The sequence below is a fragment of the Mirounga leonina genome, unplaced genomic scaffold (genome assembly GCF_011800145.1).
Source record: "Mirounga leonina isolate KUSES-001 unplaced genomic scaffold, KU_Mleo_1.0 Mir_170, whole genome shotgun sequence".
In the NCBI taxonomy this organism is placed as follows: domain Eukaryota; kingdom Metazoa; phylum Chordata; class Mammalia; order Carnivora; family Phocidae; genus Mirounga; species Mirounga leonina.
In genome coordinates this window covers 3689228-3710178 of record NW_023270433.1, presented here as the reverse complement: position 1 = coordinate 3710178, position 20951 = coordinate 3689228, and the positions used below count along the sequence as shown (strand labels likewise).

The following is a 20951-nucleotide window of genomic DNA, read 5'->3' as shown; positions in this document are numbered from 1 at the left end:
CCCTGTTCGGAGCATGCCGTTTAATTATCGGGGTGGAGAAGAGGCAGAGGGACTAACCAGCAGGTTTTGGAGCAGTTCCGGCAGGTTTCCAGGGCCCCTGATCCGGGGTTCTACAACCGAAGGCGAGTGCTTCCAGAGTCCTGCCCCTCACCCCTGCATCAGCCAGGGCTCCTGGGCCGCAGGCCCGCCGAACCGCGGTCCGGGAGAGAGTGCGGCTCGGCCCGTGCGGCCCCAAGCCTCCCCAGGGGATTCTGAGGGGCGCCCAGGATTAGGGCCTGCCCCGGGCCTGGACGGAGCCCTCTTGCTGCCCCGCAGGTACCCTCACGACGTGGTGAACCACCTCAGCTGTGACGAGGCCAGGAACCACTACGGAGGCATCGTCAGCCTCATCCCCATCGTCCTGGACTTAATGAAAGAATGGGTCGCCCACTCGGAGAAGCTGCCCCGCAAAGCCCTGCAGCATGTGAGTGAGCCCCAGGCACGCCAGGAAGCCACCGGGGCGGCCGCTCGCCCTGCCTGGACCACAGGCACCCAGCCTCGGTTAAGGAAGCACAAACGTAGGCGACTTACAAAAGACAGCCCCAAACCTAGGGGGAATGACACAGGATGTCTCAAACCTCCCTGGAGACCGCCTGGCGGGAAACTGTAACTCAGAGCCGGCAAGCTGCTGCGTCCCGTAGGGTGCTTGGTCACTTAACTTGGTCTCCACCGGCTGATCCATTCTTTGGCGCCCACAGTCCCCGCCACGGATGAACCCCAGAGGGCCTGCCCAATATACTGTTGAGAACCTCTCTCCCTCTGTCACGTTCACTTCTAAGCTCTCCTCGCCTCTGAGCCAATGAAGAGGACCCCCACTTCCGGTGTTGGTGGGAGCGGGTGTCCCGGGGAGGCTGCTGAGAGCTGGGGTCACCGGCCTGCCCAGGTGCTCTGGGAGCTCCCAGCCCGCACCCTGCCGGGCCCGGCCACGCTGCAGGTCCGGCTTTCTGGGCCGAGCCGCCGAGCCGGAGGCCTGCCAGCTCCTTTCCCACCACAGCGGCAACTGTAGGCAAGGCTCGGCTCCTGCAAGATCTGGCTGCTTGGCCTGCCAGGATGCTGAGGGCCGGCACGGTGGACTTCCTCAGTGTGATTAGGTCTCTGGACCAAAACCCAAAGGGGAACGAACCTGCCTTTGCTCTCCTTTACTTGGGAGAGGGGAGGCCATGAGAGAAGCCGGAAGAATTCTGATTTTATGGCTCCCGTGCAAGGACAGTTTCCTGATTTTCACAACACAGTCAAGGCCCCGACATTATAGAATGTGTCTCTGGCTTTTGCGCTTGCTGGAAGTTCTGACTGACTGTTGGCTTTTCCCTTCACAGGGGGCGACTTAGCTTCTGTGTTCTTGCTTCCTCGGGGGCGACCGTCAAGAATAAAAAGTGTTCTCCCACCTCTCTGCCTGGCTTGGTTTCCTAGGAGTTATCCCTTCTTTATTTACCCTAAGACCTCAGAGGACACTGGCCAGTAGCCTCACAAGCAAAACCACGAGCAAAGAGCAACCACTATAGACATTTGCTCTCGGGGGGATCATGCCAAAGACCCACAGGCCAGCTCGTAACTGGCCTTCCGTAGTTAGAAGCTGTTCAGACAGGAATCTGAATAGACATCTGAATTTTCCAGACAAAATCAAAAACTGCCATCTCTGAGTCTTTCTCTCAAAGAGCTGCTTCCGCCATTAACATGGGCAGAGCATACCGATTTCCAGGGACAGCTGGAAATGTCTGTTCCAAGGAAGAGATGGTGAGGCAAGGCTGGATCGAACAATTGTTTGAGGTAGTTTCCTGCCTTCCTCCAAACCCCTGATGACGTAACGGAAGGAAGGTGGTGGGTGCCAGCTGCCCTTCTCCCTGGCACACTCACAGAACAGGACCGGTAAGCTCTCGATGACCTCGGTGTCACCTGGGTGCCACCAAAAGGACTGTATTAAAGCCAACGGCCAGCCAACTCGTAGGGAGGCAAGCATACTCCCAGCACGAGGTGGGACAGCAGTGCAGCCCCTGCAGGCCGTCTGGCTTGGAGAGTCTGGGTGGGGATGACTCACATCACCCGCTCCATGCCACCATGCCACTCTCGGCGGGGGAAGGCAGGAATCCGAGGCAGAGAAAGGGAGGATCTGTGGCTGTGGGCCAGAGAATGGGCTAGAACAAAAAGGGTCCTAGAGAGACGAAAGCCAGATTCTACTTGTCAGCACCTCCTCCAGCCACCTGAGGTGACCAACCAAGCCAGGCTGGAAGCTTCTGCATCCGTGGACGGGTCCCTACTTTGCCTACAAGTCCCTCAGAGGCCAGCGCGAGTCACTTCATGTCAACACAGCAGAATAGTGCAAAACAATAGATTTTTATTTGTTCACAGTTAAACACAAGCAACTGCCTTGACATTTTAGAACGTTCTAAGAAGGACAGCAAACCCTTTTGATTCCAATTCCCATTTACTAAGATTGTACCATTTTCTCTCGCAGTTCTTGTTTATGGCATCTGACGTGGATTGTTTGACATGCTTTTAAGATCAAGGCGGGAAGGTTTAAACCTTTTGACAAGAGGACTTTCTCAAATTTAACTAAAAGCAGTCGGTTAAAAAAAAATCTTTTTTTCACTGATGGGACCCCTTTAAACTGCAAGTTAGCCACATGTGGTTGATCCATGATTGAGTTACAAAACTAGATTACGTCTTAACAAAATCTGTTCCTCCGTAATATACTTATTATGGTCCATAGAAGTCTTCTGAAAAGTGATCACTGATTCTTCCTAGTGCAAAATGCCCAGCCGCCTCTTTGATCAGCCAGAGTATCTGCTGCATCCAGCAGCGCTGTACCCTCCTGTCCAAACACTGTAGCGAGGTGGGGGAAAGGAGGAGGGGGTGATGGGGGGTGGGTCTCAAACTCTCAGGGGTCTCCTCTAAAGCATCTATTCCAATGGTTCAACTGACCTACTTATCCCCGACGGACAATTCGGTGGTGAAGGGAAGGGAAGGGGGGCAGAGGGCTCTGCAGTGGCGGGTGCAGGGGCTCACTACCCCGGGCAGGCTTCCCTGGTTGCTACAGCCCCTCTTCTCTCAGGTGAGCACGTACAGACCGGAGGACAGCATGGAAAAGACAGGAACCCACTCTCCCTGCACACGTCAGAGAGCCCTGGATGGGGACACGAGCCACATGGGACAAGGGTCACAGCAGCAGCCTGGGGCCGGCTCCGACCTACACTTGCTCTTTCACCTATACGGAAAAGCCTCCTGGAGGGCAACCAATTCCTCTGCCACACGGGGGAGGGGAGGGAGGAGGGGAGGGAGGAGGGAAGGGGAGGGGCAAGGAGGGCTCGAGTTAGAGAAGTCTGGGCAGAAACATACAGACATGGTGGGGCTGGAGATCGGTTTCCAGCGTGCACCTCCAGAGTGGAAAGGAGCAGGAGGAGCTGCGCTGATGGGGGTCATTCCATGAGCCCCTCTCTTCCCCGCAGGAGACGTGGGTGGGGTCTCTGGGTGGGATTGGGCTCGGCCTAGGACCACTGAGAGAGGCTGGGTGGCCCTCCACCCGGACTGTGGCTCCAGACCAAGCCTCCGCGCCACCCGCACTCTCCTTAACCTGCACGGCTTCCTCCCATCTCTTGGCACTCCACGTGGCACTTCCTCTCACTCGTTCTCCCGTTCTTTCTGGCTTCAAGTGGATGTTCTAGTATTTGGTACAAACTCCCACTGGCTAGTCACAGCACATGCTACATTCTCTACACAGAAACACCCAAGTTTTCATTCGGAACTGTGAGTCTGAACCCCTACAGCCCAGCTCACGGGGACCCCCTCATCGCGGCCGCTGGATCAGCCACCCCCTTCTGCACAACCATAAAACTTTGGCCTTTTGTGACAAAACCTCTAGAAACTACACAGGCTGTGGCAAATGGGGACGGCCCAGGGTCTAGAGTTTCGTGTCCTGTCGTCCTGATTTTGCCCCGTGATGTGCCAGCCTCTTGGACCACAGCTGCACGGTGGGCTCACCGTCCATGTCAGTGGCTCCCAGGTTCCCTGCTCGGAAGAGCTGGCCCCTTTCCCCTCCACACGGCACACACAGCAGCTGACCTGTCGCTTCTCTGCACCCACGGAGCCTGGTAAGAATCCCCAGCAGCTGAAACACTCTGCTGACCAAGCTAGGAAGGCCACGGCCGCCCACTGGCCGCCCACAGCTGGGCCTAGCACTCGGCTCACGGAAGCCTTTAAAAACCTCCTGACCCAAGAAACGACCTCTGTCTCCTGCCTTTGGATTTATTTTCTTACTCGTGACTAGGTACGTCTTCCAATGCTACACTAACGATGTCTGTAGACTTTATGGCAGAGCCCTGTCAAAAGCTTTTTAAAAATCCCTCAAAGTCCTGTCTGAGAGAGGCCCACGCGCTTCCGTCCTGCAGTGGACTCGGGAATGCGCTTTCTCTATGGAGACCACGCCGCCCCCATGAACTGTAGTGCTCCTTTTGAAAACAAATTTCATGCTGCCCAAGAAGCAGACTGCAACCCCAGGGCCTGTGCTGACCCTGGTTAGTGTCGGGTGGGGAGCAGAGCAGGTCACGCACGCTGGCCACACGGCTCTGAGGCAGGCAAGCATGCTCCGAGTGGCCGGGCAGAGGCTGCCCGAGCTGCCCAAGCCTGACCTGCCCAAGCTGCTCGACCTGATGCTCTAACTATTCTAATACCTTTGCCCTGCCAGCTCCCAGGCTCGAATTCTCTCTCTAGTGTCCCTCTACTATCACCTTTCAGTCCTTAAAAAGACTCGCTGCAGCGCAATCGGTGGCCTGTTGGCCCCTGGCAGGTTTATTGTTTTTAAAACCAAACTAAACCTTACTATTGACTTGAGTCCTTTGCAACATAAAAGCCTAAATGTTCAGGCTGGGTAACTTCAACACACGTCCAGGCCTCAATCCCCCAGCCTTGGCTGAATAAAAAGCCCGGCCCCCTAGAACGCAAAGGAAGCTGAGCGCAGCTCCCCTAGGCTGGCCATGGTTGTCGAGCTGAGCAGCCGGCTGGGCCGGAGGGATGTGCCAAGGGCCCTGGGCCCAGAGACCTGCCCGTGGAGCCTCCAGCGCAGGCCACGGCCCACTTCACCACGCTGCCTCCCTCTTCTCCCCTGTATTTTTACATCTTCTCAGTTCTTAAAAATGTTTTTTCTTTCTCTACATTGGCCTCTGCCTCTGCCAGTTAATCAGGGAAAAGGCTTTGATTTAAACGCCTGGTGTCTTTGTTCTGTGGCAGTCTCTCAGGCGGGGGGAGGGTGAGCATTCTGACCTGGTTTCAGTAGGCATCCAGTTAACATGTTTCCTTTCTGAATTCGTTCATGTTTTCCTTTCCTAAAACTGAACGAGGAAACAGGACATACTCGATTTTATGCTCTCCTTTGGACAAAGCTGAATTCACCACATGGGGTTACTGCTAGTCCACACGGGACATCCAGCGGCCACTGCCGGGCCGGGCAGGGCCGGCACAGTAGAGCACACCTGAAGATCCTGTCCCGACGAGGCCTCCAGCCAGCGTAGTGGTGGTGACACAGCGTCTCTCGTGACCTCGCCCCCTCTGGTCAGGAGTGCTAGCATGTTTACTGCAACACTTAAAACAAAAGACCTTCACCCTCACATGCTGGGAGCTTCTGTAAGCAATAAGATTTCGTACCATTACAGTCCGTCTTTTCCCCCCTCACGGCTGAACCCCCTCATATACTTTTAACTAAAAGAATAGAAAAGAGAAAAACCAAGTTCATCGGCTCTTTCCTACCGGTCTCTCTCTGCCTCAGCTGGGACACTAAGCAACCACTCTTAGGCTTCTAGCATCTACCTCTGGAGCCTGTGTTGAGTTCAGATGCTGTGCTGCGGTCACCCGAGCGTGTGCAGGCAGCCCAGGGTGCACGTCAGACCGCCTTTGTCAACGCTCGCCAGGACTCTGCTCTAACACGCTCGGCCACGACTAACGTGCGGGAAGGGAGCAGCATCAAGCTCCCTGGAGGTCGGCCCCGGAAAGTTAGCTGGTGTGAGAAAGCTGTTACCTTTTTGGTGGTCTAGAACCAGCAACGGCGACGCGGCTCTAGCAGCCTGAGAAGCAACGGTCATTTAAATGCTGAAGAAACTCTTTGGACCTTCCGAGCCTTTCTGCAGCAGCATCACCAAGAAGCTGGCACAAACGAGAGGCTCACGGAAACACGGAGGGAGGGGTGAACCCCGGGGCTCAGCTAGCACAGCCCTGCCCGAGGGGCAGTTCCTGGTCCACAAGGGCTTCTCAGGCAACTGCTCAAGCCACCAACCTCCCCTCCTGCAGAGAGCGGGTTTTACCACCCCTACGCCAGCCTGGTCGGAGCAGTCCCAGCTTTCTAGCGAACACCAAATAAATAGGAGGTAGCGGGGAAGGAGGGACAGAGCATTCCCAAAGGAAAAGGATGGTCTCCATGGTGCCAGCTCCAGACTCCTCTAAGAACAGACGTTTGTTCACACAGAACTTTCTAGGAAGCTTATCAGAACCGCCAAAAGAACGTAAGGGGGAATAAACAATTGCTTCTCTAGATCTGCTGCTAGAGAGGCTGCACTTCAGAACCAAAAAGCGGTGACAAAGTCTCATGTGAAAAGCTTCCACGTGAAGTCGACCGGCTTCGCAAGCTACATACATCCCTGTGGAAAGGGACAAAACGAGACTTACCTGCAACACCACCAGTTACCTGGGCTAACGGACAGCCAACCCATTCTCCGAGTTTCAGGGAAGGAGAGAGTGGTGTGTTAGACTCAAAGATTAAATTTGGCCTCATATTGCACAGGTTCAAAGGGCGCAACCATTGTGGGGGAAGGAAGAAAATAAAGCTACTGAGGAACGCAAACTGGCCCTCGGATTAGTCCACACTGCTGGGTAAATAAAGACAGGCTGGGGAGTGGGCTCAGGGGAAAGTTAAGAGGCATTTCAATGCCAGATCCAAAAACCGTTCTGCATTCAGTCAACTGTCAAAAGGACCTCCATCCCATTTCCACCGCGTGAGCTAGCCACCCAGACCCTGGAGACAGGAAAGCCTGGGAACGTGCATTCACACCTCCTGTTCTACGCCAGCAACCTGCAAGTTAACACTGAGTGACCGTCATCCTTCGCTGTGTTCATGATGAGTCTCGTTGTAGTCCATGATGTGGAGCTGTCCAACACTGTCCAGGTTCGGGGGGGAGGGGTGCAGGCCGTCGAGGTTCGGGGGGGTCTTGGCTTCCACACCCGGGTCTTTGCCCAGTTCTGTCTTTAGCGTCTCAGAAAGGCTACTGATGGTCACGCTGTCCTCATCACACTGACTCTCACTCTTATTACGAAATAACTCTCGCGCCTTCATGCCCAGGAAGCTTTTTGAACTGGGAAGGGAGCCGACAGTCGTGGGGATGCTGGTGGCAGACTCTCCCACAGTAGTTTCCCACCGACTGCTGAACAGGCCGGCCCTTTGGATGGGGGGTTTCTCCGGGGTTGAAAGCTCGCTGCTGCTGCCGCCGCGGCCACCTCCACCCCCTCTACTCGCGCCGCTGGCCCGCGCGCTGCCGCCGGGTCGGGGGGGCTTGGTGTCGCCGTTGTGGCCAGATGCCTCTTCGCTGTGCCCTGTTACGGAATCCGAGCAGCCGTCCTTGCAACAGGCAAGCCTGTAAGAAACCCAGGGAGGAGAAGAGGGGCGGCGTTGGCGGTGCCTGCGTGTGTGGGAGGGACGTGCAACTACGCGGGCCCACAGACACTGAACTCTGCGCTTTCGAGTGGGGAACCTGAGTGGGAGGTCTCGGCAAGAGAAACCGAGTCTCAGCGAGGGACGGGAGATGGAGATCGCACATGTGAGCACTTCCTGTGACCACATCCCGCAATCTGGGGCCAAGGACCGGGATGCAGAGAGACACCCGGGCGGCCCCGCCTAAGCCAGCAGAGACGGTTTCTCACGCCCCGAGACGCGGGCCCTATTCTGCTGCTGGCGGCTCGGGGACAAGGCTGCAGCTCCCGCCTCTTTGTTCCTACCTTTCTTCTGCCGCTTCAGCTGCCTCTGCTTTTTCTTCTTCAGGTTTCTTCAGGAGGCCGTCCTTCTCCAATCTGCCATATAAATCTAAGATCTCCAACTCAAACACTTGGGTGATCCTTTTCTGAGCCTCATACCTGCTCTCTGCAGCCTGCAGCTGTCCTCTGAAACACAGACCACCCAGAATATAGGAAGCCCCACTGACAAAAAAACCCATCACTGCAGAAACCCATGCCCACCAGAGTTACCTTGCCTGGACTTTGACATCCTCTAAATATTTCTTCTGCTCCAAAAGAAGGTGGTCTTTCTTGGCCAGGTGAGATTCCAGTTCCAAAATCCGTTTCTGGGAGGTATCGAGCCTCTGATTCTGCTGGAGAACGTGGCTTCTGTTTTTTTCTAGTTCTTTCCGACACGCAGCTTTCATCATTTCTACCTCCTACAAGAGGGGCCGGAGTTAGTCCGAGAAAACGAGTGTGCTACCTCTGTTGTGCGAAAGCAAGGCACTAAGCACTGAGAAGGCGCTCTGGGGCACTGCTGCTGGGAATCGGAATTCGTACAACTTTCTGCAAAGTAAGCTGGCAGCAAGTATTAATCTAGTAACCCCTCCTTGAAATCTGCCCCTGAGGAAGTCATCTGAAACACGACTAGACATTTTGGCACAAAAATAATCATTGTATCATGTTTAGAAGAGCAAAAAACTGGAAGCATTGTTAAGTCTAATGCCAGGAGAACAGTTAAGTGAGTTAAAATACATTTTATATCTACAAGTTTCTAGTAAACCTACAGTTTATGTATCAGTAAAAAGATAGAAAAGCAGACTTCATATAAAACCATGTGAACAGTAGGATCAACTATGTAAACAGTGACATTCACAAACACCAAACGAAACTATACCAATATTCAGTTATTTCAAAATAACATAGGGGTGTCTTAGGTGATTTGTTTTCTTTTAGACTCTTCTCCCCTCACACCGACTAAGGGAAAGCTAGCAGGCGCAGCGCAGTGGGCCGGGCTTGCTTGGGCAACGCTGCCCGCGTGGATCAGGCACCCCGAAGCCCGCAGACCATGCCAGGCAGACGGCCTGCCCGCCCAAAGACTGAGCCAGCTGGACACCCAGAGCACGTGTGCACCCGTGCTCAGAGGAGACATGGAAACAACACTCTTCTAACAAGCGTGTGTGACATTTGTATCGTGTGTTTTCACTGTGGTAAGGTATACGTAACATAAAACTTAGCGTAGGTTTGTTGTTGTTTTTAAAGATAACAAACCCTCCGCTCCTGCACACTCTCTTTCAACTAAATAAATAAAATCTTAAAAAAAAAAGAATAGAAAACAAACCGTAAAAAGCAAGGAGATGAGCTTCCACGGAGGTGTCCCTGCCTCGAAGATGACCAGTGAATGCTTTCCTGGTGTGGAACTCCAGAGATTTAAGCTCAGAACTGGGCACCAGATCATGTGGCCACTGTAGCTGTGCCCAAGGGCTCCAGACTTCAGCACAGGTGAGGTGAACAAATCGGGCCTTTGTCATCAATGACAGGAGCTCTTTATGGAGACTCAAAGCAGCTACCGAACTAGGAACATCCACGCGCCTCCACGAACCCTCATAACCACTGCCGGAGGCACTACAGCCAACACCTACCAGCCGTGCCCAACCCGATTCTCAGATACCACCCTGCCTCCCCCACTTGACTGAACGAGAGGAAGCCTGACTCCAGGCCCAAGGGCAAATCCTGAAAGGTTCAAGGCAATGACTGAGCTAGGGATGGGCACAAGATACAATCTTGGCCAACAGCAAGGGTGGGAAGCCTGGGGGAGGGTTCCTGGCAAAGTTTCCTCACTGAGAGAGACCCGCAGGAAGGAACCTCTCCTCTTCCAGGGGAAATCATGGTGTCTGTCTACCTGTGACCGCGGTTCCTGCGGCACACACCTTGCAACCATCGGCACAGCTAGCTGGAGGACACGGTTGCCAGAAAAGGTCAGGTGGTAGAGAAGAGTGGAAAAAACTGGGTGTTTTGTTTTTGTTTTTGTTTTTTAAGTAATCTCTCTGCCCCACATGGGTTCGAACTCACAACCCTGAGATCAAGAGTCACATGCTCCTTCCTGTCCATACTCTTGATCTCAGGGTTGTGAGCTCAAGCCCCACGTGGGGTATAGAGATCACCTAAATAAATTAATTAATTAATTTAAAAAACTTTAAAATGTTAAAAAATTTCTTTCTTTTTTTTAAAGATTTACTTGAGAGAGAGAGAGAGAGAGCATGAGAGGGGGGAGAGCCAGAGGGAGAAGCAGACTCCCTGCTGAGCAGGGAGCCCGATATGGGACTCGATCCTGGGACTCCGGGATCATGACCTGAGCCGAAGGCAGTCGCTTAACCGACTGAGCCACCCAGGCGCCCAATATTAAAAAATTTCTAAATAAAGAGGGGCATGCTCTACGGACTGAGCCAGTAAGGTGCCTCAGAACTGGGCTCTTGGATGCTGTCCCTAAACCGCTGACTTGGCCAACCTGGAACTCACCTACTTTGGGACTTCTTGTCAAGTGAGATAACAAAACTTCTTATTGTTAAGCCGGCTTAGTGGCTTTGTTGTTCCTGCTTACAGCCATAGGCAACCTAACTGCTACAAGTCAGGGTCATCACGTCCATTCAGGGACCGTGAAACAGGGCCCAGAGAGGTCAGGTGGCTCTAAGAGGCCCCGGGAGTCCAAGTGTTCCAGCTGAAGAGGCCGGCCCAGCTGACTTCTCTCAGGAGACGTGAGGAATGCGTTTCAGTCAGCATTTTCAGAGGTTCTCCTATCTCTTCGGCCTGTTTTCCCCTCATTCTTTTCCACACCCATTAAACCTCCAAAATGAGTGCTAGCTGGTTTCTAGAAAGTTCCACATTTAACATCCTTCTAAAGGCAGTCTCAATCTGAGAGCTAAGAGGAGCTGAGAAATAAGGAGTAACTCTATTATGAAAATTACATCTCTCTACTTTTAAGACTACTTTCTACATTTGGCCAAAAAAGCTTTACAAAGCACAAGCCCAAGAAATCCTAAAAAGAAAGCCTGTGTGTGATGGAGAAGTTAGTGACAGGAAGCATCTGAGCATTTACTATTAAAATTCCATTCCAACTCATTCCCAACTCATTCACTAACATTACCCGAGGCTATTTATAAAGTGACATAAAACTTCTGCCTCAACACCACTGGTGAGACACTAATTAGTGTAAGATCATCCCCATGCTGGCCTTGTTGCCAGGACTGAACCACCATCTGCTGAAATTAAATTCAACATTAAACGGAAGAAAAAATATGTATCCTAGTATATACCCACAGTCCTGAGAGTTACGTTCAACAGAACTGGCTCCCTATCCTTTTTTTGTTTCTCTCTCTGTCTCTCTCTCGCAGCAGGCACCGGTAAGAGAAGACTAACCCTTTATCAGCTACTCTGTACCAATTACCATGAGGTGCTTTCACTTACCCCGACTTCATTTCAAAGCAAGCCAACTAGGGGAAACAAGCCTGCGCGACGGCTGAAGAGTGCTCATCCACCAGGCCGCATCTCTGGCAACATTCCATGCGGCGTGCCAGGCACGCTGCCTGCGTCCTACGGGCTCCCCGCCCCGGGGTGTCGCTCCCTGAGCCCCCACATACCTTTGTGGTGTCTGAGTGCTTGCTCTGCAGTTGTTCCAAATACAACTCGTTGACCTCTCCAAGGACCAAGAGCTGCCGGTTCAAGAACTCCATCTGCTGCTGGACCGACTCACTGTTTGAGAGCTAACCAAAACACAGGGCGGGCAAAGTGAGGGCCCCCGTAGCCCACATCTGGCAGATGGGCGTACACAGGGGCCCGCTAGCAACTCCGGGTTCCAGTGCTAGGGGACAATAAACTCCCACGGTTTCAAATCCCCTAACACAATGACTGGTGGGGAGGAAGGCGTCCAAAGGCAATGACAACGGACAGAAATGCACTTCAAAACGGTGCTGTGCAAAAGGAAAGCAGCGGAGATTCGCTACATCAAAGTGGCCACCCCCAGAACGCCTGCAGAGGACGGGCGTGTGTGAGCATCACTGCGGGGATACAAGGTCCAGGGTTAAAGCCCAGGAAAACGCACTTGTTCGTAAGTGAGCTGTACAGAGTGCGGTGAATCCTAAAAAGGGAGGGATCCTAGATCAGGAGCTTTGTGTGAACAAGCTTCCCATGTTTATGTAAATGAGGATTTAAGAAAGAGTTCCCTGGGTGCACCCACAGACCCGGGTGCAGGCTGGGTAGTTCTCCACTGAGGAACCTGTCCTGTGCATCGTGGAGTGGGTAGCAGCACCCAGGCCCCCGCCCACTTGATGTCAGCAGCACCAAAACTGCCTCCACGCATTGCCCCTTGTCCCCTGGGGGGTGGAGCGGGGATGCCACCTCGCTCCGGGTGGGGAACCCCAGCTGGAGGCACACAGGTAACGCACTCGCCCCGTCTGATGGAAGAACGTCAGCAAGAGGTGTGAGAAGAGGCCCGGCCTGCCCTGTTTCTTACCTTCTGGGACACCTGACTGAGCAGCAGCTCGGTGTGGCACACTTTGCTGTTGGCCTTCTTCAATTCCAGACGCAGCTCTGCGATCATGTTCCTGCAGTCCTCCAGCTTCGTCTGCACAAGGAGACACGCCGGGAAGTTACTCAGCAGCCCCCGCCAGGCCGCCAGGCCGTCGGCCCACGGACAAGTGGGGAAGCCCAGCTTCTCAGTTGCTCTACTATATTCTCGGGCCACTGGGATTTAGCTTCTTAGTTTTAAAAATTAAGTTACGACTGATTTCTGAGTTCCTGATTTGTTTAGCAAAAGAACAAGAAGATCCTAGATGGGCTGTCCCAAAACTGTGCACCGAAGAGCCCTGGGGCCACACAGCCAACTCACAGGGGTGCCACGGGGAGATGTTAAGTTTTTGAGGGAAACACAGTGACACCTGTCGGTCGTCATGTGAACTGCGAACTGGAGACAGTTTAGAGTGAGTAGCGGACGTGCTCGTGCGTGTGGATGATGTCGTTCTGCAAAGCAGGGTTCGGGTGTTTGCTGGGATACAAATCACCATGTGAATACCAGTGTGAAACGGCAAAAGAGGGTGTCAGTGTCCAATGTGACTCCAAGGTCTGAGCCTCTATGTGGTGCCCAACAGGGACACACACGGCACTGGTAATTTATTGTGGTCGTTTAAAAACAAAATCTAAAAAAAACTTGAATTTAGGTGTATTGTTTTCAAGCAGCTGCTGAGTCGTCGTGTGTATACTAAGTGTTTAGATCTGCTGAATGAGCACAACCATCAGGTGTTTTCTTCCCCACCAGGGCAGTGACCGAAACGCCATGGGAGCCACACACAACCCGAGAGAGCTGGGGAACCTCTGCCCTAAATGCGTCTATGTGCCGCCGCGTCAGAGAGAAAAGCCCTTCGTGTCCGTCGGGCCGAGCGAGGCGCTTTCGTGCCCTCTCCCGGCTGCCTGGGCCTGGCGCCACCGCCCGCACCTGCAGCTCCTGGCTCTGGTTGTAGAACTCCTCCCGGTCGTGCTGCAGCTGTCGGATCTGGCTGTGGAGCTGGGTCACCATCGTGTCTCGCTGCTCTTGCAGCTGGCTGCACCGGGCCTGCTCCTTCTGCACGCTAACCTTCCAGATCTGGATGTCCTTCTCTTGTAACTTCAACTGGTCTTTCTAGCGGAGACCAAAGACGTGATCATTTTAGCTGCCTTCCAAGGCGGGCGGCGAGGCTCCAGTGTCACCCAGGCCGACAGCCACACGCCGCCCTGAAGCCGTAACCACAGGTGCCGCATCCGTCAGCTCACGACTGTCCAGCCTGACTGGCGGGCAAGGGTTACCAATTTCACAGCAGCACGTGGGTCGTAAGCTGCTAGAACTCTCCTCAGGCGCCAATTACTCCCAACACCTTCCCAAGTCCCAACCACCAGCGCTGGCGTAAGACCTCTAATATTAAACGGTACGCATCCAGGTCACTAAAAATGAGGAACATTTACTGGCTGCCTACCCAGGCGCTGAGCAAGTGGTCCCGCGACTTCTTTGGGCACCATGGTTAGAAAGCGGGTGCTGCTATTACACTAGTCCTGTTTTACAGAGTGGGTAACAGGCTGCAAGAGGCTAAGTCACTTTTGTAAGGTGAGAAGCGGCAAAGCCAAGGTTCAGCCTCCAGGTCTGACTGGCTTCTCCACGGTGCTACAAGATTTTTGCCATAAAATAGCTTTAGGAGAGCTGGTTTCGTATTTGGAGAAACAAAATAATGCCTCTGACTCTGATCATCATGGGCAATTACAAACACACACAAAAATCACTTGTCCCACAGTTTCCAAGGGCGGCAAGGCCATTCGGAGACCCGGCCAGTCCCGTCACCCGCAGAGACCAAGTGACCACCCCGAGCCGCAGCGGGGAGCAGAGCTAGGACTGAAAACCTGGGCCCCGGCTCAGTGGCCGCTCTTTACCAACAATCATGCTGACACCAAACAACAAACACCGAAACGCAGCCTCCTGCAGCCCCCGTGACGCTCACCATAGCAGCGTTGTGTTCCTCCAGCGCCGCCGCCCGGATCACCTTGCGGAGGAGCCGCCTGTTCCGGAGAGCATGCTGCTGCCTCTTAAAACGCTCATAGAGTAACTGGTTGTGCAGTAAAAGCAACTGGTTACGGAGGGTGCGGATCTCATCTGAGGGAGGAGAGCCTGATTTTAAAGCAGAGGGAGGGTGGCAGAGATGCCTTTTACAGATGGTTCCGTCAAGACCCTCCCACGGTTAGCCAGCCTAAGAAACACAATTCTCTCAGAAACAAGCCACCGCTCCTTTTGCAAATGGTCACCTGGGTCTCAGCAACGGTCATGCATCAGGAGAGGGGAAAGAGGACTGACTACCTAGCTCCCCTTTAAAGGAACACAAAAGGCTAGAACATAGGAGGACTCCCGAGAGCTTCACGGACTTTTCCCACAGACCCAAACCATATGCACAGTTAGTTACAGCGCCTCTCTTCCCTCCCATGCTGTGTCCTCCCCCAGGCACAGCCCCAGCCACTGACCTCGTGGGGTCTTTTCTAGGAAAGCCTGGCACGAGGTCAGTGCTTTCTGCATTTTCAGCCTCGGGCACCTGCTATACGTCACTTTTCAAAAGTAGAAAATCCTGGCTTTGCAACATTTGAGATATTAGGGGCCAAGCAGACTCTGGCTAGAGCAGCAGCAAAGGGGGGACCTGTTCCTACAGGGCACGCCTCCTTCGAGGACAGAAAAGGTGACAAGCACGCAGAATCCACACGGGCTGGTCTGGAGCACAAGTAACAACTTTACCTCCAAAGTGGGTCCAGTCGACAGACTTGCTGGGTAAAGACAACCTAGGAAGAAAGGTTTGGGGGAACAAAGTTACCAAGCTTGCCTGCACAACCTTCCCTGGACTGTGCGTTGCCTCAAGGCCAGATCACTTCCTTGCAGTCAAAAGCAGCAACGGCGTAAGAAAGTTTCAATCCCCAGGTCCACGGGGAGTTAGAGGAGGCGACGCGCATGGGACGGAGGGCCGGCGCCCCCTCCGAGCATGACCAAGTCTTCAGGGGGTGGATGCCCTTCCTCAGAGCTCGCGCCGGGGCCGATCTTTGCTCGGCTCACCAAGGCGACGGAGTGATCAACAGACTGCCAGCTATTCTCAACCCTCTGCACCAAAATACATGGGGGCGTAGCTAAGCTTAAGGAAGAAGTAGGTAATATACCTGAGCCTGTTACACCAAATCTCATTCAAAGAGAGTAATCTCTGTCAAATTCCACCTGAGGTTATTACGTTGAAGAAAAATTAAAACCAAGGCCTTGTTGAGCAAGAGCCGAGGATTCAAACTCAGGAACTGGTGATCCCCTCGCCCCCCTCCTAGAGAACCGGTGAAAAGGGCAGGAGAAGAAGGGCTGGAACAGCAGCTCAGACAGGCCTCTCAGAGGCAAGCCTGCGTGCAAGTGCAGGCGTGGAGGGTGGGCAGGCCCCCCAGATTGCCCTGAAACGCCGCTGACTTTACTTTCCATCTGATAAGCCACGTTACCTAAACAGAAAAAACAAACCTGTAGCTAGAGAAGGACACACCGGGACAGAGACGCCTAGGTCCCCTGAGTACCAGAGCCTCACCCTCACGTTCTCGGGGCACAGGTGAGCGCGCCCGAGTGCCCTGGCAGGACAGCGCCGGGGACTGGCGGCCCAGCGCAGACATGGCACAGCCCCGCATGCGTGCAAAGGTAACGACTGGAAGGACAGAGGGAAGCCAGCCGCCCCCTTGAGTGGAGAACGAGTCCCCTGCACTTGCCGGACTTCACACTGAGGGAATGCCGAGGGAAGAGACGCGTGGCAGGGCCTTACTTGTTCAGCTCCTTGCTGTGTGCATCCGCTCCCTGCTGGATCAGTCTATCCAGGACTTCCGCGGGGGAGGTCGAGGGCGGATAGTCTTCTTCTGCATTTCCTTTTGCTTTCTTTAACAGTTCCTTGGTCTTCTTGCTGACAAAATGATGGGCGGTCTTTGGCAATGCCACCTCAAAAAGATGATCGTAAGGGGGAGGCTGCCCACTTCCATACCCCACTCCCCTCTGAGGTGGAATTTTACAAGGGCTGGGAGTGAGGATGTTGGTCTCCAGCGAAGTCTGGCGCTCCCTGTTCCCAGCAGGGCTTTCGTCGGCGCCTCCACAGGGCGGGTCTATGGGAGTAAAGGCTTGCTTTGGTGTGTCAGGCCCAAGCTTGTCCAGGGAGGAGTTTAAAGGCTCAGGGTTCACACTGGCACCCTGAGCACCAGAGGTGGCCGAATGGTTCTTGCGAGGACAGCCCGGGAGACTGTCCCGGTAGAAGGGAGAGTCAAAGCCTCCTCGAGGAACCAGGGGCTCGGTGTCGGCCGTCGTGATCTCGGAGAGTTCTTTAGATATCGCCGCTGAGAGGAGGGAGGGAGACAAGAGACACCACTGTAAACAGGCCATCTGGGTAAGGCCAGGCCGTGCAGGGCTGTGTGCTGCCCAGGGCCACCCCCTTTCCCTGCACAGGACCCAGAATAAAACTCCCACCTCCTTCCCCCAAGAGGAGAAAAACCAAGCAAGCCTGGGAGTGTTGACCCTAAATTCCGGTTTTAGGACACAATGAGAGCTTTTCCATCTCGTAGCAATCTCGTACAAGCCCAGAATCCCACACACTACCTTCTTCTTTAGCTTTCTCAACGCTATCCTCTTCGGAGGCCAGGTCCCCTAAAAACCCTGGAAGGTCACTTAGAGTGACAGAACCTTTGCTGCCAGGTAGCTCTTCTAAAGAGAAACAAAGACAATTCAAGTCAAAGAACTACACGGGTAACCCCCACAACTGTGAAACCGCTCGCCCTGCGGTAGATGGCATCCATAACGATTCTTCCTGCCGAGTGAAGGGAGGAGGCTAGAAACGGCTCTCCCCTGGAGCAACCCCAGAAAGCGAGGCTACCACAAGGAGTCTAAGCAAAGGGACCAAAAAACATAATCCCACAAAAAATAAAATCCTCCATTCTTAACATCTCAGAGATCAGATAAACACCACAGTCTGACCGGCTCAAAGCACAGGTAACAGGTACTTCACTGCAATAGCTTAAAAGCTTTTTTTGATATTATTAGGTTGGTTTTTAGAATTAATTACGCCTCATTATATCTGGGCTTCATCGTTTTGTGGTGGTCCTGAATTTTCTTGTTTGCACACATAACCCAAGAGGAGACAAGCAAGGTAGCTAGGGTTACCCAGAGACTTTACCTAATCCTCTGTCGTTCGGGAGATGGGGCTGTCTGTGTAGACAGGGCTTTGCTGAATCTGTTTTCTCTTCCTGAAAAGATAGTACCATTTACGTCACAAAGCAGAAAATTGTGTACGTGTTCTCTTGTAAAAGAGACCTATCCTAAAAATCTAAAACTTTAACACATTATAAAGGAGTTTAAAGTTTAGCTCAGTGGTTCTCAAACTGTTTGGTCTCAGGGTGCCTTCATAGTCTTAAAAACCAGGAGTCCCATGAGCTTTTATTTATGTGGTTCTAACTACTGATAGTTACCACGTTAGAAATCAAAACAAACATTTTAAAAATATTTACCAATTTACTTAAAAATAACAAAACCATTATACGTAAACATAAATGATATACATTCTTATGAAAAATAACTACAGTTCCCAAGACAATAAAAACAAATTTAGTGGGGCGCCTGGGTGGCTCAGTTGGTTAAGCGACTGCCTTCGGCTCAGGTCATGATCCTGGAGTCCTGGGATCAAGTCCCGCATCGGGCTCCCTGCTCGGCGGGGAGTCTGCTTCTCCCTCTGACCCTCCCCGCTCTCATGCTCTATCTCATTCTCTCTCTCAAATAAATAAATAAAATCTTTAAAAACAAAATGAAACGAAACAAATTTAGTGAGAAGAGTGGAATTGGTCTACATGTGTGCAAGCTCTTCCGTGTCTGGCTTAATGGAAGAACGCTGGATGCTCGGCTCTGCTTCTGCACTCAGTCGGTTGCAATATGTTATTTTGGCTAAAGTATATGAAGGAACTTCTGAGCCCCAGTGTCAAGTAGTTTAAAAAAGACTTAATCTTTGATAACTTGACAAGGTGTCATTTCTTAGAGGTTACAATGTGGAATCTGAAACCAGGACATTTCACCTTTCATGCTGTGTTCAAGGCCGCTTGTGTACCCTGTGCTCTGAATGCACCTTTTACCTACGGCGGCTCTGGGACATCACACACTGGACATTTAGAAGATCCTGGCTCGCCATGTTGGGCAGGGCTTCCCAGTGTGGAAATATTCACCACATGACATCAAAAACTCGATTATTCACCAAGCCCCCCAGGACTTTTCAACCTCTTCATAAAGTCTCGGGGACACTATCAAGCTCACAGTGACGAAGATATTGGTTTTTCATATTCTAATTTCACCTGAAACCTGAATTTTACCACCAGCAGCAAAGACTGTCCGTTGTTTGTTTTGAAGTGACAGCTGGTCATGTAAGCAGTAGCCTGCCCCATACCCAGGTCTAAATAAGCATCATTTGTCAGTCAGTTGTTCCTTCACATCAAACTGGCACTCCCCCGAAAAATGCAGCTGGTCTAGCAATCAACTCAAGTTGCGGCACAAAGGTTTGTGATGGATCCCCTATTTCAGCTCAAAGAATATTAAGCATGTATGTTCTCAAGGGTTGCGATAGAATAAAATGAATCATTTTTACTGCTTTCCACGGAACACTCTTAAGGTACCGGAGTTTTGGGCTTTTTATCTTTCGTTCTTTTAAACTGAAGACACACGTCAAGGAAGAAGGCGATGTGCACCGGGCAATTTGGTGCCAGCCCTGATTTGCGCTGGGGGCCACCCCTTCTCCCCCACATTGCTCTGCACCACAAGTGCAAACGCCAGGTCAAGAGGGGAAAGAGCAGGTTAGTATTACTACGAAAGCGGTCGAGTTCCTGGGTCCCCAAAAAGGCTTGAGCCCCAGGGGTAAGCAGATAACACTCTGAGAGCTGCTGGCTAGTCTATCTATTATCAGTTGCCCTGCTCCAAACCCATCACATCTCAGATCCAAATTCCATCTGACATAACAAGCTTCCTTCCCAAAGTGAGGCCACACGCGGGTCACTGTGCTGGGGCACAGGGAGCGCGGACACGCCTGTACATACCTTCTTGGGGGGTGTGGCTGTGGCCTGCCGGAGGGCAATGTGCACGTAGTCGTCCGAGTGGCAGAGCGGGGCGGGAGGAGGAGATGTTGCTGGGGTTCCCAGAGGAGTTCCTTTTCCACCTGCTCACAGGCAAGGACAACATATACACCATCACCAAGCCTATTAAAAAACTCTGAATTTTTTCAGCCTGCGTGGGACAATGAAGAAAGCTGCTAGAGTGAACTTTCTAGAGAGCTTGAGCCATTTTTTTGGGGGGGGGGGGGGGTGGTTCACTTTCTAGGTTCTAAAAACCCCAGCGTTTTGCATGAAGTGTCGAAAACACTACTATAAGCAGCCCCAAACTCACTGTTGGATCTAAGAGACAGTTCCTTATCATACACATTGGGCCCAGACCAACCAACCGAATCCCACCTCAGACATACATACCAGTTGTACCAAAGACTTTACTGTAAGGGTGTGACAGATCAGGTGGGACATTTCCAGGAGAGGTTGGAGGAGTGGTCATACCACAAGCCATAGATGGGCTCCAAAGAGTAGCCTGGGAAGTTCATAAGGCATGTCAGCAGTAAGAAATGAACATCAAATCATCCCAAGGCTTATATTCATGGCCAAATGGAAAAAGGTATCACATTAAAACTTTATTATGAATCAAGATGCATTTTGTAAATCTAGACTCCAAGAGAAACCCAAGTGGCAATAGTAACTAACTTTCCTAATACCATGTATCCTTAAAAATAACTCCTAAAATGAGCAGTGTAAAATTTTCCCAACCGTATGCTAAATCCCAACCCAAACAGCTTCACCAGCAAGCAGAGAAGTAAGCAGGCACGCTCTTTAACACCATACTTGCGGCGGCTCAGTCAACAGCCGTGTCGATGGGGGACTCAGAGTCTGAGGTGGCTGCCCGGGCATGTTTAACAACATCAGCCAAGAGCTGGAGTAAGGGGTCGAGGTAGCACTCCCTAAAATGAAAGGGAAAGAGCACGTGAGATTAGTGTGTGATTTTAGATTATTCTGGAAAAAAAAAATTGTGGCCCTCTAAACCATTCGATAATGTTCATATTATCGAATTATCGATGTCAGGGAACCCTTGACATCCCAGGGACACAGTAACATTTGAATGGCTCTTTAAATGCTCTTTGGAAATAGTTCAGTAAGGTTGGTTTTTTGTTTTGTTTTTAAGATTTTATTTATTTATTTTGGGGGGGAGGGGCAGGGGGAGGGAGAGGAAGAGGGAAAGCATCTCAAGCAGACTCCCCGCTGAATGTGGAACCCAACTCATGGCTCAATCCCAGGACCGTGAGATCACGACCTGAGCC

General features: G+C 52.3%; 2 protein-coding genes across 14 annotated transcripts in view; one reads left to right on the top strand and one right to left on the bottom strand.

The window, feature by feature from the left end:
- The window catches only part of SPACA9 (sperm acrosome associated 9), a 34195-nt gene extending 32567 nt beyond the window's left edge, over nt 1-1628 (top strand). For 7 of the 8 annotated variants that reach the window (XM_035015543.1, XM_035015539.1, XM_035015540.1 and 4 more), the window contains one exon: nt 316-1628. In XM_035015543.1, coding sequence (XP_034871434.1) covers nt 316-649 — 334 coding nt within the window. In that variant the 3' untranslated portion in view covers nt 650-1628. The remainder of the gene's footprint in view (nt 1-315) is intronic. The other variant, XM_035015544.1, reaches the window with a different exon arrangement.
- A 723-nt stretch (nt 1629-2351) lies between these two features.
- TSC1 (TSC complex subunit 1) overlaps nt 2352-20951 on the bottom strand; it is a 50781-nt gene continuing 32181 nt past the window's right edge. For 4 of the 6 annotated variants that reach the window (XM_035015527.1, XM_035015528.1, XM_035015529.1 and 1 more), the window contains 14 exons: nt 20479-20594; nt 20059-20170; nt 19633-19754; nt 17736-17805; nt 17162-17266; nt 16344-16902; nt 15302-15345; nt 14523-14689; nt 13493-13675; nt 12515-12625; nt 11643-11765; nt 8257-8444; nt 8011-8172; nt 2352-7649 (listed from right to left, as the gene is read on the bottom strand). In XM_035015527.1, the coding sequence (XP_034871418.1) occupies nt 7115-7649; nt 8011-8172; nt 8257-8444; nt 11643-11765; nt 12515-12625; nt 13493-13675; nt 14523-14689; nt 15302-15345; nt 16344-16902; nt 17162-17266; nt 17736-17805; nt 19633-19754; nt 20059-20170; nt 20479-20594 (2597 nt within the window). In that variant the 3' untranslated portion in view covers nt 2352-7114. The remainder of the gene's footprint in view (nt 7650-8010; nt 8173-8256; nt 8445-11642; nt 11766-12514; nt 12626-13492; nt 13676-14522; nt 14690-15301; nt 15346-16343; nt 16903-17161; nt 17267-17735; nt 17806-19632; nt 19755-20058; nt 20171-20478; nt 20595-20951) is intronic. The other 2 variants (XM_035015531.1, XM_035015530.1) reach the window with 2 other exon arrangements.